This window comes from Erpetoichthys calabaricus, chromosome 2, assembly GCF_900747795.2.
Source record: "Erpetoichthys calabaricus chromosome 2, fErpCal1.3, whole genome shotgun sequence".
Classification (NCBI taxonomy): Eukaryota; Metazoa; Chordata; class Cladistia; order Polypteriformes; family Polypteridae; genus Erpetoichthys; species Erpetoichthys calabaricus.
Genome location: NC_041395.2, coordinates 335552095 through 335572022, shown reverse-complemented (window position 1 = coordinate 335572022; position 19928 = coordinate 335552095). Strand labels below are relative to the sequence as shown.

General features: G+C 42.9%; 1 protein-coding gene across 1 annotated transcript in view; it reads right to left on the bottom strand.

The window, feature by feature from the left end:
• Positions 1-19928, bottom strand: part of b4galnt4a (beta-1,4-N-acetyl-galactosaminyl transferase 4a) — a 717903-nt gene that overhangs the window by 34402 nt on the left and 663573 nt on the right. Inside the window, 1 exon segment of the mRNA XM_051923408.1 lies at positions 4060-4382. Coding sequence (XP_051779368.1) covers positions 4060-4382 — 323 coding nt within the window.

Below are 19928 nucleotides of genomic sequence, written 5' to 3'. Positions count from 1 at the left end.
GAGAGAAAGAGAGAAAGGAAGAAAGAAAGGAAGAGAGTTGTTGGAGGAAGGCATTGTGGTGCTGTATAGAAATAAAGAAGTGTGCTTTGGACATTCTGGTGTCTGTCTGTCTGTGTCCGGGGGTATGCTTTCCACAATCTTCCACCGGCACTCCCCAGTGTAGCGGAAGTGCTGGCTGCGTACTCGGAAGCACTCTGGGTGTCCCCGCTTATCTTCCCCCCAGCACTTCCGGGTGTGGTGGAAGTGCTGAGGTCCATTTTCCCCAAGGCATCAGGGCGCCCCCTGGCGTTGACCACAGGCCCCTACAGGATTGAGCTTACAAGCTCTGTACCCGTGGTCCCCATAGCAACCAGGGTGGTTGCCCCCACATGGTCTGAGGTGGGTGTAAGCCCTCTTCCGGTCCACCGGGGTGTCCCGGCTGGGTCACCTCCTCCAGCCACCTGTGACAAACTTCAGGGAGCATTGGTCCAAACGTGTTTCGTCCCCTGGTGGCTTTGGACAGGTTATGCTGCGTGATGATAGGTATGTGATGCTGCAAAGTTTTATTCACTTCTGTGATAACCAGAAGCAAATTCCAAGGGGTGAGCCAGGCTATAACCCCATGTAGAAAGTTCAGCCCCTGCTTGACATTGTGGAGCCAACATAGAAACAATTTTATCAGCCTGGCCATGATTTGTCTGTGCAGGAATCTATGATAAAATAAAACGGACACCAATATATGCCAGACAAGCCCACAAAGTATGGCATAAAGGATTTTGTACTGGCAGAAGCAAACTCTGGTTTCTTCCTGAAAGTAATTACATATCCAGGAAAGTATTTCTTTCAAAGAGAGAACTGTCGCTTGCCAAATCCAGTTGTGCTGGAGCTGCTTCAGGGCTATGGACATTTGGGTCATGTTGTGTACATTTGGACAATTTTTATACATGCCCAGAATTGTTCATGGAGCTACAGAGCAGAGGAATTGGAGCTTGTGGCACAGTGAGGGTGAACAGGAGACACAGGCTGAAGAGGAAAAGAGGTGACAATACGGTTTTCATGAGGGCGGAAAACTTGTTGGCAGTGGCATGGCACAATGTCAAACGGGTGACTTATCTCTCTACAGTACACACTAACAATATATGTGAGAAAGTGCAGCAACAGACAATTGAAAAGGAAACACCAGTGCAACACGTATGGTAAGGAGTGCAACGTGGCAATGACTGCAATGGGCTGCTTTGAGCGAGATCAGACTGTGCAGGACTTTACTGTGTAACGTGTACAGTGCATCCAGAAAGTATTCACAGCGCTTCATCACTTTTTCCACATTTTGTTCTGTTACAGCCTTATTCCAAAATGGATTAAATTCATTTTTTTCCTCAGAATTCTACACACAACACCCCATAATGACAACGTGAAAAAAGTTTACTTGAGGTTTTTGCAAATTTATTCAAAATATAAAAACTGAGAAATCCCATGTCCATAAGTATTCACAGCCTTTGCTCAATACTTTGTCGATGCACCTTTGGCAGCAATTACAGCCTCAAGTCTTTTTGAATATGATGCCACAAGCTTGGCACACCTATCCTTGGCCAGTTTCGCCCATTCCTCTTTGCAGCACCTCTCAAACTCCCTCAGGTTGGATGGGAAGCGTCGGTGCACAGCCATTTTAAGATCTCTCCAGAGATGTTCAATCTGATTCAAGTCTGGGCTCTGGCTGGGCCACTCAAGGACATTCACAGAGTTGTCCTGAAGCCACTCCTTTGATATCTTGGCTGTGTGCTTAGGGTCGTTGTCCTGCTGAAAGATGAACCGTCGCCCCAGTCTGAGGTCAAGAGCGCTCTGGAGCAGGTTATCATCCAGGATGTCCCTGTACATTGCTGCAGTCATCTTTCCCTTTATCCTGACTAGTCTCCCAGTCCCTGCCACTGAAAAACATCCCCACAGCATGATGCTGCCACCACCATGCTTCACTGTAGGGATGGTATCGGCCTGGAGATGAGTGGTGCCAGGTTTCCCCCAAATGTGACGCCTGGCATTCACACCAAAGAGTTCAATCTTTGTCTCATCAGACCAGAGAATTTTCTTTCTCATGGTCAGAGAGTCCTTCAGGTGCCTTTTGGCAAACTCCAGGTGGGCTGGCCATGTGCCTTTTACTAAGGAGTGGCTTCCGTCTGGCCACTCTACCATACAGGCCCGATTGGTGGATTGCTGCAGAGATGGTTGTCCTTCTGGAAGGTTCTCCTCTCACCACAGAGCACCTCTGGAGCTCTGACAGAGTGACCATTGGGTTCTTGGTCACCTCCCTGACTAAGGCCCTTCTCCTCCGATCGCTCCGTTTAGATGGCCGGCCAGCTCTAGGAAGAGTCCTGGTGGTTTTGAACTTCTTCCACTTACGGATGATGGAGGCCACTGTGCTCATTGGGACCTTCAAAGCAGCAGACATTTTTCTGTAACCTTCCCCAGATTTGTACCTCGAGACAATCCTGTCTCTGAGGTCTACAGACAATTCCTTTGACTTCATGCTTGGTTTGTGCTCTGACATGAACTGTCAGCTGTGGGACCTTCTATAGACAGGTGTGTGCCTTTCCAAATCATGTCAGTCAACTGAATTTACCACAGGTGGACTCCAATGAAGCTGCAGAAACATCTCAAGGATGATCAGGAGAAACAGGATGCACCTGAGCTCAATTTGGAGCTTCATGGCAAAGGCTGTGAATACTTATGTACATGTGCTTTCTCAATTTTTTTATTTTTAATAAATTTGCAAAAATCTCAAGTAAACTTTTTTCATGTTGTCATTATGGGGTGTTGTGTGTAGAATTCTGAGGAAAAAATGAATTGAATCCATTTTGGAATAAGGCTGTAACATAACAAAATGTGGAAAAAGTGATGAAGCGCTGTGAATACTTTCCGGATGCACTGAATTGTAAGGAGTGAAACGTGGCAATGACTGCAATGGGCTGCTTTGAGCGAGATCAGACTTGGCAGGATTTTGCTGTGTAACATGTATGTGACATCATAGAGTATGAAGGCTCATACAACATGCAAGACAGTAACAATGGTCAAAAGTAAATATTTTTTGCTGATTTGATATGTTAAACTGAGAAGGCAAATTTCATGTTTTCTTGTGTAAACATGACTAAATAAAGAAACCTAAACCTAAACCTAAACAATTGCTTTGTGTTCTTTTTTAAAAGAGTTAGTTTTTGGAAAAATATTCAACCCTGGGAGAAAAGAAACAAACAAAAAAATATTAGCCCTAAAAGAGTTAATCAAAGTCTTATAATCAGACTATTAGGATTAGGGTCGTGGGAGGGTCAGATGGCCCTACTTGTTACCATCTGACCCTCCCACAACCCTAATCCTAACCGTTAGTGTAACGGGACAGACAATGGGCGTATGGCCCCTCCCACTTGACATTCGGCTCCTGGCTGTAGCGATACCCTTCTTGTCTGGTTTGCGCTGTACCGTCTCGTTAAAGGTGCAGATCCCCTTTATGAGGCAAACCCACGTCAACCCAATTTCACAGGCATGCATTTAAGGAGATGCGAACTAACAAAAGGCAAATCCTACATGCGGCACTCGCTACAACACCGGAATTGCGAAACAAAGTACAATTAACCGGAAACTGTGCATTTTTCTAGCACGTTTTTTTATTGCTAATCAATACGTGCGTAAGTAACCCAGCATGTAAATTATTCATAGTCCATTCCCATATCAGTTGTCCCTAGACGTGTATACAAATGACGAATCCTGTGAAAAGATGGCACCCACCAGGGCATGCAGGCTGAACTCCGCTACGCACGTACACACTCGCGTTCTGCTGACGACTCAAACCTGCAGTGACATCAAAGGGGCGTGGATATCAAAACGATACGGAAGGCAACAGCCAAGTGTTAGTAACAACAACATAAAATGTTTAGCCAGCGACCCCGCCACCCCCCCCCCCCCACTCACCTTCTCACTGCTGTCCCACCTCCCCTCTCAGACATACGCGCACATGTAAGGCACAGGTTATCAAAATGGGGCTTCGCTTCCCAAGCTAAGGATATGGTGGGCCCTGAATGGAGACCCTCCTACCTGGCACCACAAAGTGCACCATGACATCATGTCTCCACTGTAGCTGGACTGGCTGGCAGAGCAGCGGCTTGCTGTATCCGGTGCTCCACTGTACGGTGGTGTGGTCTGGGCTGCCAGCGGCGGCGGTGGTGGTAGTGGTGGTGCCCTCGTTGGCCTCCAGGCTGTCCTCTTGTCGACTGCGGTGCAGCAGCATGTAGACGTATTCTGACAGGCGCACCACTCGCTTGCCCCGCTCCATCAGCTCCAACTCAATCAGATAGCGGTTTCCTCGGGCAGAGTCCCGCCGCTTCTCCACGTTGATGATCCTCAAGAGGGTGTAAATCCTGATATGGAGAGAGGAGACACAGTGTTACGTCTCGTTTCGGTCCAACACACGGAGAACTTTCCACGCTAAAGGACAATCCCCTCACGGAGAAGAGTGAGGAGGTGATGAGGCTGTGTAGGGCAAGGCTGGTAGGACTTATTTCGCTAAGCTTTGGCACTCAAGAAGTTGGCCAAAAAGCAAACCACCAGACTTCCTTAATGTGAGCTAAAGGGCCTCACCTCACACTCCAAATTGTAACCTTAGATCTTCAGATGAGGGTCTGCTTAGAATTCCAAGAGCTAAACTCAAAAGAAGTGGTGAGGCAGGCGGCCTTCTGCTGTTATGCACCTCAAATCTGGAAACGTTTACCGATAGAAATTCGCCAGGTTAATATGGCGGAGCATTTTAAAAAACTGCTAAAAACTCGTTATTGTAACATGGTGTTCTCAGAGCTTCGTTTTAGTTTAATCCTGATATTCCGTATATGCTTTGGATTATAATGTTTTTCATGGCTCTGCAAACTTACTAACCCCTATTTTCTCTGCTGTTCTTTGCACCTGATCAGGGCACCGTGCAGTCCCGTACATCAGGGGTCTCCAACATGTCGCTCATGAGCTACCAGTAGCTCACAACCCCTTTCCAAGTAGCTCGCCAAAGGGTTAATGAATCCTACGTAAATGTGAAAACTTGATTAGTCAAATTAGGGGTGGGCAATCTTTCCAAAAAATCATTTTGACACAAAATCACGATCCACAGTCTGAATTGCAATCTCTCTTTTCTATGTGGCAGACACTTAAGAGAATATCCGGACTCAGACTCATCAAGACCTAAGTAACACTTTATTTAAAATATCAAACAAAGTTGAATTCAATTGTTCTCTCGTTTGCTAGCTAAGCGGAGTTAAGGAACACACCCCGAAACTGGCGACTGAGTGAGGAAGGCCCATCCTTTCAGCCCGCTGCATGTTTTTTCTCGGATTCGTGCAAATAAGTCGGTACCGCAGGAGAAATATGATACATAGTGAAATGAGAGAAGACGCAAAATCAACCGGAATGTCTCTCTGTTATAAAAAGAAATCCTGTCCTGGAAAGCAAAAGCAAGGCTACGTTAATACGTGATCTTCTCGGAAGACATTTAAAAGACCCGCGAGACCAAAGAGACTTGCCATGGTGCTGTTATAATATGTTTAATGTCACTGTTCTCTGTGCCCACTGTTATGGACTCATTCATACAGGCAGAACAAGTATGGTACACAGGGGCTCAGCATCAGCATTTAGAATTGCCGAGCCAAGCACAGGACTAGATAGATAGATAGATAGATAGATAGATAGATAGATAGATAGATAGATAGATAGATAGATAGATAGATACTTTATTAATCCCAATGGGAAATTCACATTCTTCAGCAGCAGCATACTGATACAATAAATAATATTAAATTAAAGATTGATAATAATGCAGGTGAAAAAACAGACAATAACTTTGTATAATGTTAAATGTTTACCCCCCGGGTGGAATTAAAGAGTCGCATAGTTTGGTGGAGGAACGATCTCCTCAATCTGTCAGTGGAGCAGGACGGTGACAGCAGTCTGTCGCTGAAGCTGCTCTTCTGTCTGGAGATGATCCTATTTAGTGGATGTAGTGGATTCTCCATAATTGATAGGAGCCTGCTGAGCGCCCTTCGCTCTGCCACAGATGTTAAACTGTCCAGCTCCATGCCAACAATAGAGCCTGCCTTACTCACCAGTTTGTCCAGACGTGAGGCGTCTTTCTTCTTTATGCTGCCTCCCCAGCACACCACTGCGTAGAAGAGGACGCTCGCCACAACTGTCTGATAGAACATCTGCAGCATCTTATTGCAGATGTTGAAGGACGCCAGCCTTCTAAGGTAGTATAACCAGCTCTGTCCTTTCTTGCACAGCGCATCAGTATTGGCAGTCCAGTCTAATTTATCATCCAGCTGCACTCCCAGATATTTATAGGTCTGCACCATCTGCACACAGTCACCTTTGATGATCACTGGGTCTATGAGGGGTTTAGGCCTCCTAAAATCCACCACCAGCTCCTTGGTTTTGCTGGTGTTCAGGTGTAGGTGGTTTGAGTCACCCCATTTAACAAAGTCCTTGATTAGGTCCCTATACTCCTCCTCCAGCCCATTCCTGATGCAGCCCATGATAGCAGTGTCGTCAGCGAACTTTTGCATGTGGCAGGACTCCGAGTTGTATTGGAAGTCCGATGTATATAGGCTGAACAGGACCAGAGAAAGTACAGTCCCCTGTGGCGCTCCTGTGTTGCTGACCACAATGTCAGACCTGCAGTTCCTAAGATGCACATACTGAGGTCTGTCTTTAAGATAGTCCACGATCCATGCCACTAGGTATGAATCTAATCCCATCTCTGTCAGCTTGTCCCAAAGGAGCAGAGGTTGGATTGTGTTGAAGGCGCTAGAGAAGTCTAGAAACATAATTCTTACAGCACCACTGCCTCTGTCCAAGTGAGAGAGGGATTGGTGTAGCATATAGATGATGGCATCCTCCGCTCCCACCTTCTCCTAGAGAGCCAAAGACAACTGTCAGCCTAAAGACAGACTAGTATATTTCTGTCCTCTGTCAGCACAAAATCCTCTTTCCTTGTTGGGAGAATGAGAACTGTATGTAGGCATTGTGCTATTCCTGTATTTTTGAAGGTGGGGTTTGAGTCATTTCCTGTCCTTGTTTGGATCCAGAGAAGGAGCCTGCACATGAAGCAACCAGAATATAAGGATGGACCTGCGGCCAGCACACTTTGAAGCTAACGTGCGGAAGACTATGTCCTCCGTCTAGAAAATCCTTTCAGCATGGCGATGAAAGATGGCAGACTGTGTAGATCAAGACTCCCAAATTCTTGACAGAGTCTGTCATAAGCTTCCCGTCTGTAATACCGCGGAAGCCGATATTAAACAAAGCTAAGTTATTCCTATACTTCTCATGTAATCTTGTGACTGCTATATTGCATGCTGGGGGGGATAACACCTTTTTAATTTACAGTAATCCCTCGCTATATCGCGCTTCGACTTTCGCGGCTTCACTCTATCGCGGATTTTATATGTAAGCATATCTAAATATATAACGCGGATTTTTCACTGCTTCACGGGTTTCTGCAGACAATGGGTCTTTTTACTTCTGGTACATGCTTCCACAGTTGGTTTGCCCAGTTGATTTCATACAAGGGACGCTATTGGCGGATGGCTGAGAAGCTACCCAACCAGAGCACACAGTTAAGTTCCTGTGTGCTGATTGGCTCAGCGACGGAGTGCTGCATTAACCAGGAAGTCTCATCTCACTCATTCAGCATTAACGTGCTCCTGCTACTGCTTCAGGGGCCGTATCCAAGAGCCAACAGAAGATGCAAATGATTGCAGAAAAGGTAAAAGTTTTGGATATGTTGAAGGAAGGGAACAGCTACACCGCTGCAGGACACCATTACGGCATCAATGAGTCCACGATTCTTTTTATTTAAAAAGGAGGAAAAGCATATAAGATCTACGGCCGCAGTGTCTTTTAACCAGGGTGCAAAATGAGTTGCAAGTGGACGTGATAAGGCAGTAGTCTGGATGGAATCTGCTTTAGGGATTTGGATTGAAGAGTACTGGAAGAAGAACAACGGTGGTGCTACACAGTCGCCTGAAGAGGATCCTTTAGAAGAGATGTAACGCTATCCTTTGTTGTGCAGTAAAATTAAACTCATCGTTATCGGACAAGTCGTCGTGTCATTGTTGGTGAGTAACCATAATTAATTATCTACGTGCAGTACTTATTACATGTACATAGTTTAGTGTCACTGTACACACATTTTACTGTATACAATTTTTCTTGCATTGTACGTATTTATTGCTGGTGGCCTGTCTGTCGTTATGGCTGTAACATATGTGATATCGGAGACACTCGATATCTTTAAAATAATATTTAGGTTTTACTGTATATAAACTGTGTTTACATACATAATTTCAACAAATCTTACCTAATATCTAAGAGAATACAAAGGGTTTATGCTGTATAATTGTGTGGGAAATGTTTATAATAGTGTGGGAGAGTTTATAAGGGCTTAAAATATATAAAAAGAACCATATGAACATATGGTTTCTACTTCGCAGATTTTCACCTTTCGCGGGGGGTTCTGGAACGCAACCCCCGCGATGGAGGAGGGATTACTGTACAGTCATGGCCGAAATTATCGGCACCCCTGGAATTTTCCCACAAAATGCACCATTTCTCTCAGAAAATTATTGCAATTACAAATGTTTTTGAATATACAGTACATGTTTATTTCCTTTATGTGCATTGGAACAACACAAAAAAACAGAGAAATCTGACATCATGTCACACAGAACTCCAAAAATGGGCCGGACAAAATTATTGGCACCCTTTCAAAGTTGTGGGTAAATCGTTTTATTTCAAGCATATGATGCTCCTTTGAACTCCCTGTGTCAAGAAACAGGTGCTGGCAATATAGCAATCACACCTGAAGCCAGTTAAAATGGAGAAAAGTTGACTCAACCTTTCTGTTGTGTGTCTGAGTGTACCACACTAAGCATGGAGAACAGAAAGAAGAGCAGAGAATTGTCTGAGGACTTGAGAACAAAAATTGTGGAAAAATATCAACAATCTCAAGGCTACAAGTCCATCTCCAGAGATCTTCATGTTCCTTTGTCCACTGTGTGCAACATAATCAAGAAGTTCACAACACATGGCACTGTAGCTAATCTCCCTGGACGTGGACGGAAGAGAAAAATTGATAAAAGACTGCAACGAAGGATAGTCCCAATGGTGGATAAACCGCCCCAATCAACTTCAAAACATATTCAAGCTGTTCTGCAGACTCAGGGTGCAACAGTGTCAGTTTGAACTATCTGTCGACATCTGAACGAAATGAAACGCTATGGCAGGAGAGCCAGGAGGACTCCACTGCTGACACAGAAACATAAAAAAGCCACACTGGAGTTTGCCAAAATGTACTTGAGGAAGTCAAAATCCTTCTGGGTGAACGTCTTGTGGACAGAGGAGACCAAGGTAGAGCTTTGTGGTAAATCTCATCATTCTACTGTTTACAGAAAACGGAATGAGGCCTACGAAGAAAAGAACACAGTACCTACAGTCAAACATGGTGGAGGTTCTAAGATGTTTTGGGGATGTTTTGCTGCCTCTGGCACTGGATGCCTTGATTGTGTGCAAGGCATCATGAAATCTGAAGACTACCAAAAGATATTGGGGCGCAATGTAGGGCCCAGTGTCAGAAAGCTGGGTCTGCGTCAGAGGTCATGGGTGTTCCAGCAGGACAATGACCCCAAACATACCTCTAAAAGCACCCAGTAATGGTTGAAGACAAAGCACTGGAGAGTTCTGAAGTGGCCAGCAATGAGTCCAGATCTAAATCTGATTGAACACTTATGGAGAGATCTCAAAATTGCTGTTGGGAGAAGGCGCCCTTCAAATCTGAGAGACCTTGAGCAGTTTACAAAAGAAGAGTGGTTGGAAATTCCAGTTGAGAGGTGTAACAAGCTTGTTGATGGTTACAGGAAGCGCTTGATTTCAGTTATTTTTTCCAAAGTGCGTGAAACCAAATATTAAGTAGAGGGGGCCAATAATTTTGTCCAGCCCGGTTTTGGAGTTCTGTGTGAAATGATGTCAGATTTGGCTTTTTTTCTCTGTTTTTTTGTGTTGTTCCAAGGCACATAAAGGAAATAAACATGTGGATACCAAAACATTTGTAATTGCAACAATTTTGTGGGAGAAATGGTGCATTTTCTGGGAAAATTCCAGGGGTGCCGATAATTTCGGCCATGACTGTATAATTATTTAAATTCAGGTTAATTAAAACGGCGCAATTGAAAAGAACACATTTCCGGAGAGCTAATGCCTCTTAAGGAAACAGGTGCGTCTCGCGGAGTCCGTAAACATTTGACTTTGTGCCAAGAGATTGACCCAGGACCGTCTCGCGATGACGTAGAACATGAGATTCTTGCGAGATACGCCCTACTTACAATCTATCAAATAGGACAACGTTGCAGCAAAACATTTAGTCTTGTGAAGCATTTGAGCACACACAGATCCAGGGTCTCGGCACATATAAAGCGTATAAGGACAATACCTTATAAATGAAACGTTGACGACTAAGCGAAGAAGAAAGCAGCACGGAGAAAAGAGACTCAAAAGCGTTGGAGAGAAAAAAGAGCAAAAAAGAAAAGATAATCTAGGTGTAAATTCAGAAAATAAGGAAAGTAATTATCAGCCCGTAACAAGTGGAAATGAAACAAAGCACGTCCAATCGGGCTCAGAATTAAGAGAGTAAAAGACAAAGTAGAACTTCATAAAGACGTTCACAAACGTTGGCGCTACACACATGCAGAGCAGATTATGAAAGCAGAGCATTCGAAAGGCTCAAAAAAAAAACGTAGGCGCGATTCAAATGTGGAGAAAGTTAAAGAATATGAAAGTAGGAAAATTAGAAAAGATCGCAGGAGCGCAAACAAACGGAAATTAATACTTGAAAAAGGGAAAATAATCACCACGGACCAGGTGTCATTGAAAAAAAAGAGCAGGACAAAGCGAGGTCAGAAATAAAAGACAAAGAGTAGAAAAACAAAGCAAAACATCATAAAGAGGTTACAAAACAAAAGGGCCACACACATGCAGAGCAGGTTAGAGATAATTCAGGACAGGTTTCTTTGTTTGGAATTTCAGCACAGACAAAGCGATCGACATCATCAGCAGTTAATCATTTTTTTTGCAAAGTAACCAATAAATGCACGCGAGGTAAAACACGTTTTTGAAATTCTCTGATTTAAACTTCAAAGCCTTACATTATTTACATACTTCTGACATATCACCTGTGTCCATATATTCGATCTCCATTTGCCTTTTCGTTATTTCTCTTTGTTCGCGCTAACGCGATATTCACTTTCTTTGTTTTGACACGGTCGTTTTTTTCTGCTTTCATATTCTGTTATCTTGCTCTGCATGTGTTTCGTGCCTACGTTTTTTTGGGGTCTTTTGAATTCCAGTTTTCATTATCTCTAACCCGACAAAGTCATTAAACACATGTCTCACTGACCTCATTTAAAAGATTCAGCATATTTGGACTCGAAAGATTCCAAATATTGTTTTTACAGAAGTTCTGAAATAAAAGTGAGACTAATGAAATAGCAACAATTCAAAGAAAAAAAAAATCTTAAAAGTGTGTGTCCGGAAAACCAAACACAGGGTTTGGTGAGCGAAGCGAGCAGGGGGCGAAGCCCTCTAGTTCAAGCAAATTATGGAAAACAACCTGATCTACAGTAAATCCATTAAGTAGTTCTCTTGTGAAAGCGGACAGACAGAGAGACATTGGATTTTATATATTATATATTAGTAAACCTTCAAAATAATGTGCAGTTAAAGTCTCAACAGCATTCTCAGCATTTCTGGAGCTTAGTAGAGCCAGATAACTAGAAGAATCTTCACCAAACAGCTCTGAAAATGTCTGCTTTGTTAGGGTCTCCATACCTCTGAATGTCATGAAATCGAAGTTCAGAACAAGACTGACAGACGAACATTTAAATGACTCCATCAGCATGAACCTCAGTGGTTCCACTCCACCAGACACCTCAGTGCCAGTCATCTGACTAACTAAACAACACATCACACATTCTACTGGACCTGTGAATAAAGTGACACAGTGACATGTGACAAAATGACAAAGGAATAAGTCATATCTGTGCGTGTGCAATTGCATTGTCAGCATCCATCCATCCATCCATTTTATAACCCGCTGAATCCAAACACAGGGTCACGGGGGTCTGCTGGAGCCAATCCCAGCCAACACAGGGCACAAGGCAGGAACCAATCCCGGGCAGGGTGCCAACCCACCGCAGTGCATTGTCAGCATTCATGTTTTAATTCAATAGTGGGAGATACACTAGACAATGCATACAGACATACAAAATACACTGGCAGGTGAACTAAATATTTTTTTGTGATGTTTTAATGCAAAATGTGAGTTGTGGACACCAACATTTTGTAAATGTTCAGGCAAAACAAGCGTATTCAGTTTGTTTGGGTTGAAATAAGCTATGAGAATAAACGTTAGAAAACACGAGTAGCTCTCTGCCATTTTTCATTTTGTAAAAGTAGCTCTCAGGGGAAAAAAGGTTGGAGACCCCTGATCTACATTACCATACCATACCATATTTATTTGTTGAGCGCTTAAAAACACAGCATTACAACTGACCAAGGCGCTGTACAGTTAAGACAAGTGAGACTAAGAGCAAAAAGTTAAAAACTAACATTAAGAGAGAATTAGAACAGAGAATACTAAAAACAGGTCAGGGGACCCAATAAAATAAAGAAATAGCAAAAAGTAAGTGGAAAATGAAACAGATTAAGAATTAAAAGCCAATGTGAAGAAGTGCGTTTTTAGGCGTGATTTGAACGTGGCGACTGGAGCGGCTTGCCTAACCACTAAAGGTAGGGAGTTCCAGAGCCTGGGTGCACTGACGGAAAAAGCCCTTTCACCACGAGCTTTAAAACGTACCTTGGGAACGGTTAGGAGCAGCTGATCTGCGGATCTAAGAACACGAGGGGGATTGTGACGATGGAGCAAGACACTCAAGTAGGCGGGGGCTAGACCGTTTAATGCCTTGATGGATTGATTGATTAATACATTGATAGATTGAAGTCCAGAGGTCCACATGACCACATCATCTAATTCTTCCATGTGAAGCCTGAAAACCACGAGGAGTGATTGAGATCATTGATGTTGGGTAGAATGCCCAGTGGCAGCTGGGTGGTCTCGTGGCCTTGGACCCCTTCAGATTTTGTTTAATTTTTTTTTTTTATTTTCTTGCCCTCTGGAGTTTTTTTTTTTTTTTTTTTTCTGTTCTCCTGGCCATCAGACGTTACTTTTATTCTTTGTCACTTAGTATTGCCTAATCTTATTTTTATACTTTCCTTTTCTCTTTCTTCATCTTGTAAAGCGCTTTGAGCTCCATCATTTGTATGAAAATGTGCTCTAGAAATAAATGTTGTTGTTGTTGTTATCTGATAAAATGATTAATCACCAAGTGACACCCCAGGAGTACCAGTTAAAACATGTGAGCCATAACTCAATGATTGGCAACCTTGAGGGAACAACACTTTGCACCAGTGGTCTACCAAAAAAGGTGGGCTTATGAACGCTGTCACACACGTACGCATGGGAGGCAGCTAAAAGGTCTAAATGAGAGTGATTCCACACCAGACCAGTGGGTGGCGGAGTGCACTGAACTTTTTTCTCCTTTCCTGCAGACCATTCACGGGAAATTCTGCCTGGCCCTGATGACATCATTTCTGGTTCCGACCTTGATGATGTCACTTCTGGTTCTGGGTCCTTAGATGACATCACTTCCTGTGAAGAACCCATGCCCAAAGGGACTTCCTGTTTTTTCCGGCCATTTTTAATGAAGTCACTTTCTGGCTCCAACCTTGATGATGTCACTTCCGTTTCCGGGCCCTTAGATGATGTCACTTCCAGTTAAGAACCCATGACTGAAGACACTTCCTGTTTTTTCCGGCCCTTATGATGATGCCACTTTCCGGTTCCAACATTGATGAAGTCACTTACGGTTCTGGGTCTTTAGATGATGTCACTTCCAGTTAAGAACCCATGACTGAAGACACTTCCTGTTTTTTCCAGCCCTTATAATGATGTCACTTTCCAGTTCCAACCTTGATGACATCACTTCCGGTCCGGGTCCCATGGATGATATCAGTTCTGGTGAAGAACCCACGACCAAAGAGACTTCTGGTTCTGGCCCTTTTGATGATGTTACGTCTGGGTCTGAACCTATGGAAGAGGACCCTTCTGCTTCCGCCCTCGATGACTTCACTTCCTTTTCTGGCCTTTAAAGCTGCCATATTTCTGGTTCCAACCTTGATGATGTCACTTCCAGTTAAGAACCCATGACTGAAGAGACTTCCTGTTTTTTCCGGCCCTTATGATGATGTCACTTTCCGGTTCCAACCTTGATGACATCACTTCCGATCCGAGTCCCATGGATGACCTCAGTTCTGGTGAAGAACCCACGACCGAAGAGACTTCTGGTTCTGGCCCTTTTGATGACGTCACGTCTGGGGTCTGAACCTATGGAAGAGGACCCTTCTGCTTCCGCCCTCGATGACTTCACTTCCTTTTCTGGCCTTTAAAGCCGCCATATTTCTGGTTCCAACCTTGATGATGTCACTTCCGTTTCCGGGCCCTTAAATATTGTCACTTCCAGTTAAGAACTCATGACTGAAGAGACTTCCTGTTCTTTCCGGCACTTATGATGATGTCACTTTCCGGTTCCAACCTTGATGACATCACTTCTGGTCCGGGTCCCATGGATGACATCAGTTCTGGCGAAGAACCCACGACCGAAGAGACTTCTGGTTCTGGCCCTTTTGATGACGTCACGTCTGGGTCTGAACCTATGGAAGAGGACCCTTCTGCTTCCGCCCTCGATGACTTCACTTCCTTTTCTGGCCTTTAAAGCCGCCATATTTGACTAACCTAATCAGTTCTGTTTCGGACTCCGTTCTGAGCACATCCGTGCTAGCAGTTTATCCATTGGCAGCCAGGGAATATTACATGGGTGGCTTCCCCAAACCTTTTCAAGACTCTGGTGTCTGTTTATTGTGACAACGCCTATGAAACCAATAGCATGACGTCTACTCCTTCCTTTAAAAACTGATGCCAGCACTAGATCTGGGGGTCATTCTATTTAGCTCACCGCCTGGCCTGGCCGTAACTTCTGCTGTGTAGAGCGGGGACTCCATTACTTATAGAGTGTGGCCATAAGAAAGGCTAGAGTGACAACTTTTACCCCAAAGGGTAACCCTGGGGCCGGACTGGAATTGTGAATGACTCATCTGTTCTGGAGTTAGATGAGGGGGCCGTTAGTCCAAGACTTGCTAAGCAAAAGCAAGTGCACAAGCAGATGGAGACCTCCGTAAATGCTGATCTTGCTAAAGTTGACTGATCACCAGCTGCCCGGCAGACAAACTATAAGAGGACATGGTGTGTCAAAACTTTGAAGAGAAAAACCGGAGCACTGACGGCAAGCAGAAGGGGCAACCAAGACAGACAAAAAGAGAACAGCCCCTGAACAAAGAAAGCGTTTAAGTTCCTTTCACACGGCGGACAAAGCAGAGCACGAAAGGAACCGGGCATCACCTGCACCAAACTATTGATTGTAACTCAGTGGTTAGCATAAACCCAGTTAATGCATTATGGGATTGGTATCACTGAAACTGAAAGGTAATAACTTTTGTGAGGGATACGTCTTTAGCTGGTATAAGTTTCCTCCTAAATACAATAGAAAAGGTCTAAGCGGCATCTCACAGGCACACACAGAAACTGTGTGTATGTGGCGTACGTCAGTGCGGACAAGCTGTGAGCAAATGAACACCATGGTGCGGGTTAACAATCTTGGAGTATAGGAGTCCTCTTGTGGTAGACCACCTGGACCCACCACAGTTTGCTTATTGGACAATGACTGGAGTGGAGGATACGATGATCTGTCTGCTCCACGAGGCTTATTCTCACCTGGCCAAAGCTGGCAGCGCCTGTGTGTTGATTCCATTTTCTGATTTATCCAGTGCCTTCAATACCATCCAGCCATCCCTGTTAAGGGGTCAGCTCAGAGATCTGCAGGTGGATGAGCCTGTGGTGTCCTGATGATGGCCTATCTGTCAGGCGGACCACCGTTTGTGAGACTCAAGGACTGTGTGAGCAACACTGGAGCAGCACAAGGAACAGGCTTGTCTGCTCTTCTCTTGACTGTGTACACCTCTGACTACAAACATAACAGCAGGTTTTCAGATGATTGTGCATGTATGGGGGGGGGGGGGGTGTTAATAAAGGGGAATGAGACAAGGGAGAGGAGTCAGGGGGGAAAAGTTTGAGAAATGTATGCAACTTAACATCAGCCAAACCAAAGAACTGGTTAACGTGGTGATCCACATTAATGATAGGCTGGATTGGTCTCAGAACACAGAGGAACTAGAGAAGAAAAGGCAGAGCAGACTTCTTTTCCTTAGGAGACTGTGTTCCTTTAATCTGGGAAGTGACATCCTTAATATCTTCTATAGCTCTGTGATGGCCAGTGTGGTGTGCTGGGCTTGTAACATCAGGTCAAGAAAGGCCCATCGAATCGACAAGCTAATTAAAATGGCAGGCTCAGTTATGGGACACACTCTGGACCCCCAGGAGGTCGTAAAGGAGCAGAGAATGAAAACAAAACCGAGTGTCATTATGAACAACGCTGCACGACCTCTCTATGACACACCAACACAGAGGACTTCAGACAATGAATCAGTCACCAGACATGTGTCAAGAAAAGCGACTGGTGGTCTTTTATACCAACAGCAATACGTCTGCATAATGCCTCACTGTGACTAGAACTGCCAAGTCAGATGTTTTCTTTCTTTTTAATTTTTTTCTTTGTGCAGACCAAAGTTATTCAGGTCAGAAGTTCATATGCGCTTTTTTGGGGGGGGCGGGTTATTTTTTTTTATATTTTTATAATAATATTCCTATATTTATCCTTGGGGAAAAATTAATTATTATCTATTTGTCATATAGTGCTCTTCATATCTATCTATCTATCTATCTATCTATCTATCTATCTATCTATCTATCTATCTATCTATCTATCTATCTATCTATCTATCTATCTATCTATCTGTCTATCTATCTATCTATCTATCTATCTATCTAAAGACCTTCAGTAAAATCTCACATTTTCTCCTGGAGACAAATCAAGTCATATCTATCTAAGAGAAACTCAATAAAAGGCTAAAGAATTTAGCTATCCTGACCACATGAATTGAATGATCAGAATTCATAAGTTATGTGCCTTTTCCTATAGGAGAGAAAAGTTCAGCTAAGCTGTTATAATTGGATGTTTTGAGAACTTTGTAAATGTCCTTTGTCTACATACATTTATATACATGTGTATTTGCATATATATTCACCTTCTATTATGCTTATGTTATAAATAAATTTCATTATTTGGTTTATTTCAGCAAGCTTGTTTGGGTGATTTGTTGAAAATTAGTCTATCATCATATCCAGAACACAACAGACACAGTGAAAGTTATTAAATGTAGACTTTCACTCATTTTATGAAACTTGTCCTAAGTCGTAAGGAAAACAGAAAACTAGTTTCTTGAATTAAACTGGGAGTTACATGAAAAAGGCAAAAGAAACAAAAATAAAATAAAATGAAGTGACAGAAACCCAGATGAGAGGCAAAAACCAAGAAAGAAATGAAAAAAGACTCACAACGAAAAGTCAAAAAGGCTTAGAAGACTTCATCTGCAGATCAGATAAGGCTCAGTAGAAAAGGCTGACCTTTTATCGCATCTGGTGACTAATTCAAGGAGACCAAGCCCATAGAAATGCGGGACATAACCATGACAACAGTGCAGAAAATGGCTCCCATAATAGGAAAAGGCTATAAGATCTCAAAATTCTGCCCTAATCGTGACAAACCTCGCTTGTAAATTCTATAGATCTCTTCATATTTTTCGCATCCCTGTTGGAAGGTGAAACAGAGATCCTCAGGTGGAAGAAGTTTAAATCCTCACAAACACAATACACTCATTGGGTATTCCTGGGTAGGCGTCCTACCAATTTTTTTAATGAATTACTAGCAACGGCATCATTAATAGCCAATTACCGGATTGATTAACTTCTTCTCAAACCATACACAGTTCTTAGAGCTCTCAGAGGGACGGCTCAGAGGCAAAGAAAATGGATTTGCGTTTAATACACAAAGAGGGCCCCAATATCATCATCGCTAGACTTCTGTTTTTTTGTTCTGTAGCCTAATTTTGTCCAATTACAGTAGACCTTTGATTTAATGAACATCAGATTTGACAGACAAAATGTTTAGAGCATGTGAACAGGCCGAATCAACATCCTAACTGTTTTCAGTGATTATAAAATATAAATGTAAATTAACAGTAGAATCCCTGAAGACTACGAAAAAACTTGTAATCCTGGCCCACCTTAAATTCCTTTGCACCTCTCCATTAGCGTCTTTTGTTTTGTAAATGTGTCGATCAGCACAAGCAGCAAGCGGACTGCTGTCCCATCCCCAATACTGACGGAGCTCAACTCGGGCAAAAAGCTCTCAAACTCCAGCCTTGTTTATCTGGGTGTGAGGTGCCTGGAGTTGTAGGGGGGTAAATAATATCTCGTTATTTGGAACACGTGCATTTCTTGTGTGTTCCGTGTCTACAAAGATCTATGTAAGTGTACCATGACAGAAACACATACTAAAATCTATCTATCTAAAAGACAAATGTTTTTCATGTTTTAGTACTAACAACAAAATTTTGACATGAAGTGTATAATGTATGAAGACTGAAGTCCAAATATCAAATAAACATTCTCAGAAAAGCTACAAGTATAACAGAACAAGTGCGCTTTTATTCATGAATATAACCGAAGAAAAAAAATCTAAGCAAATCCAAATCAAATGTGATATCATCTACTGTTAAATTCTGCTCCGTACTTGTAATATTTTTATTTTTATACTGTATTGAGGATTTGTTCTGTTTTGTGTATTGTATTGTATTGTATTGTATTGACCCCCCTTCTTTTTGACACCCACTGCACGCCCAACCTACTTGGAAAGGGGTCTCCCTTTGAACTGCCTTTCCCAAGGTTTCTTCTATTTTTTCCCTACAAGGTTTTTTTGGGAGTTTTTCCTTGTCTTCTTAGAGAGTCAAGGCTGGGGGGCTGTCCAGAGGCAGGGCCTGTTAAAGCCCATTGCAGCACTTCTTGTGTGATTTTGGGCTACACAAAAATAAATTGTATTGTATTGTATTGTATGTTGATCGTCTGCTTTGGTGGTGCAGCAGTAAGAACTACTGACTGGTAATGAAGAGGTCGCGGGTTTGTTTCTGGCCGCTTCCCAGAATCAACGTTTTGAGTAGTGAGCTGCTCTTATTGTTACTGTTATACAATAAAAACATACATTTGATTTGAGTCTGTAACCGCCGCTGTAAATTTATGGTACTTGTAAAAGTTTTTTTTTTTTTTATTCAGTTTTATTCTCTGACACTGCTGTTTTCACATAAAGACGAGCTATAACAGAGCTGAGCACAGATGAGGATGAGCAGGGCATGCCGAGCTCACCGAGGTATCATGCAAAGTTCTGTTTGTGATTATGTTTTGTGGTGGTCTTTATATATATATATATATATATATATATATATATATATATATATATATATATATATATATATACATACAGAGCATCCGGAAAGTATTCACAGCGCTTCATCACTTTTTCCACATTTTGCTATGTTACAGCCTTATTCCAAAATGGATTAAATTCATTTTTTTCCTCAGAATTCTACACACAACACCCCATAATGACAACGTGAAAAATGTTTACTTGAGGTTTTTGCAAATTTATTAAAAATAAAAAAATTGAGAAAGCACATGTACATAAGTATTCACAGCCTTTGCCATGAAGCTCAAAATTGAACTCAGGTGCATCCTGTTTCCCCTGATCATC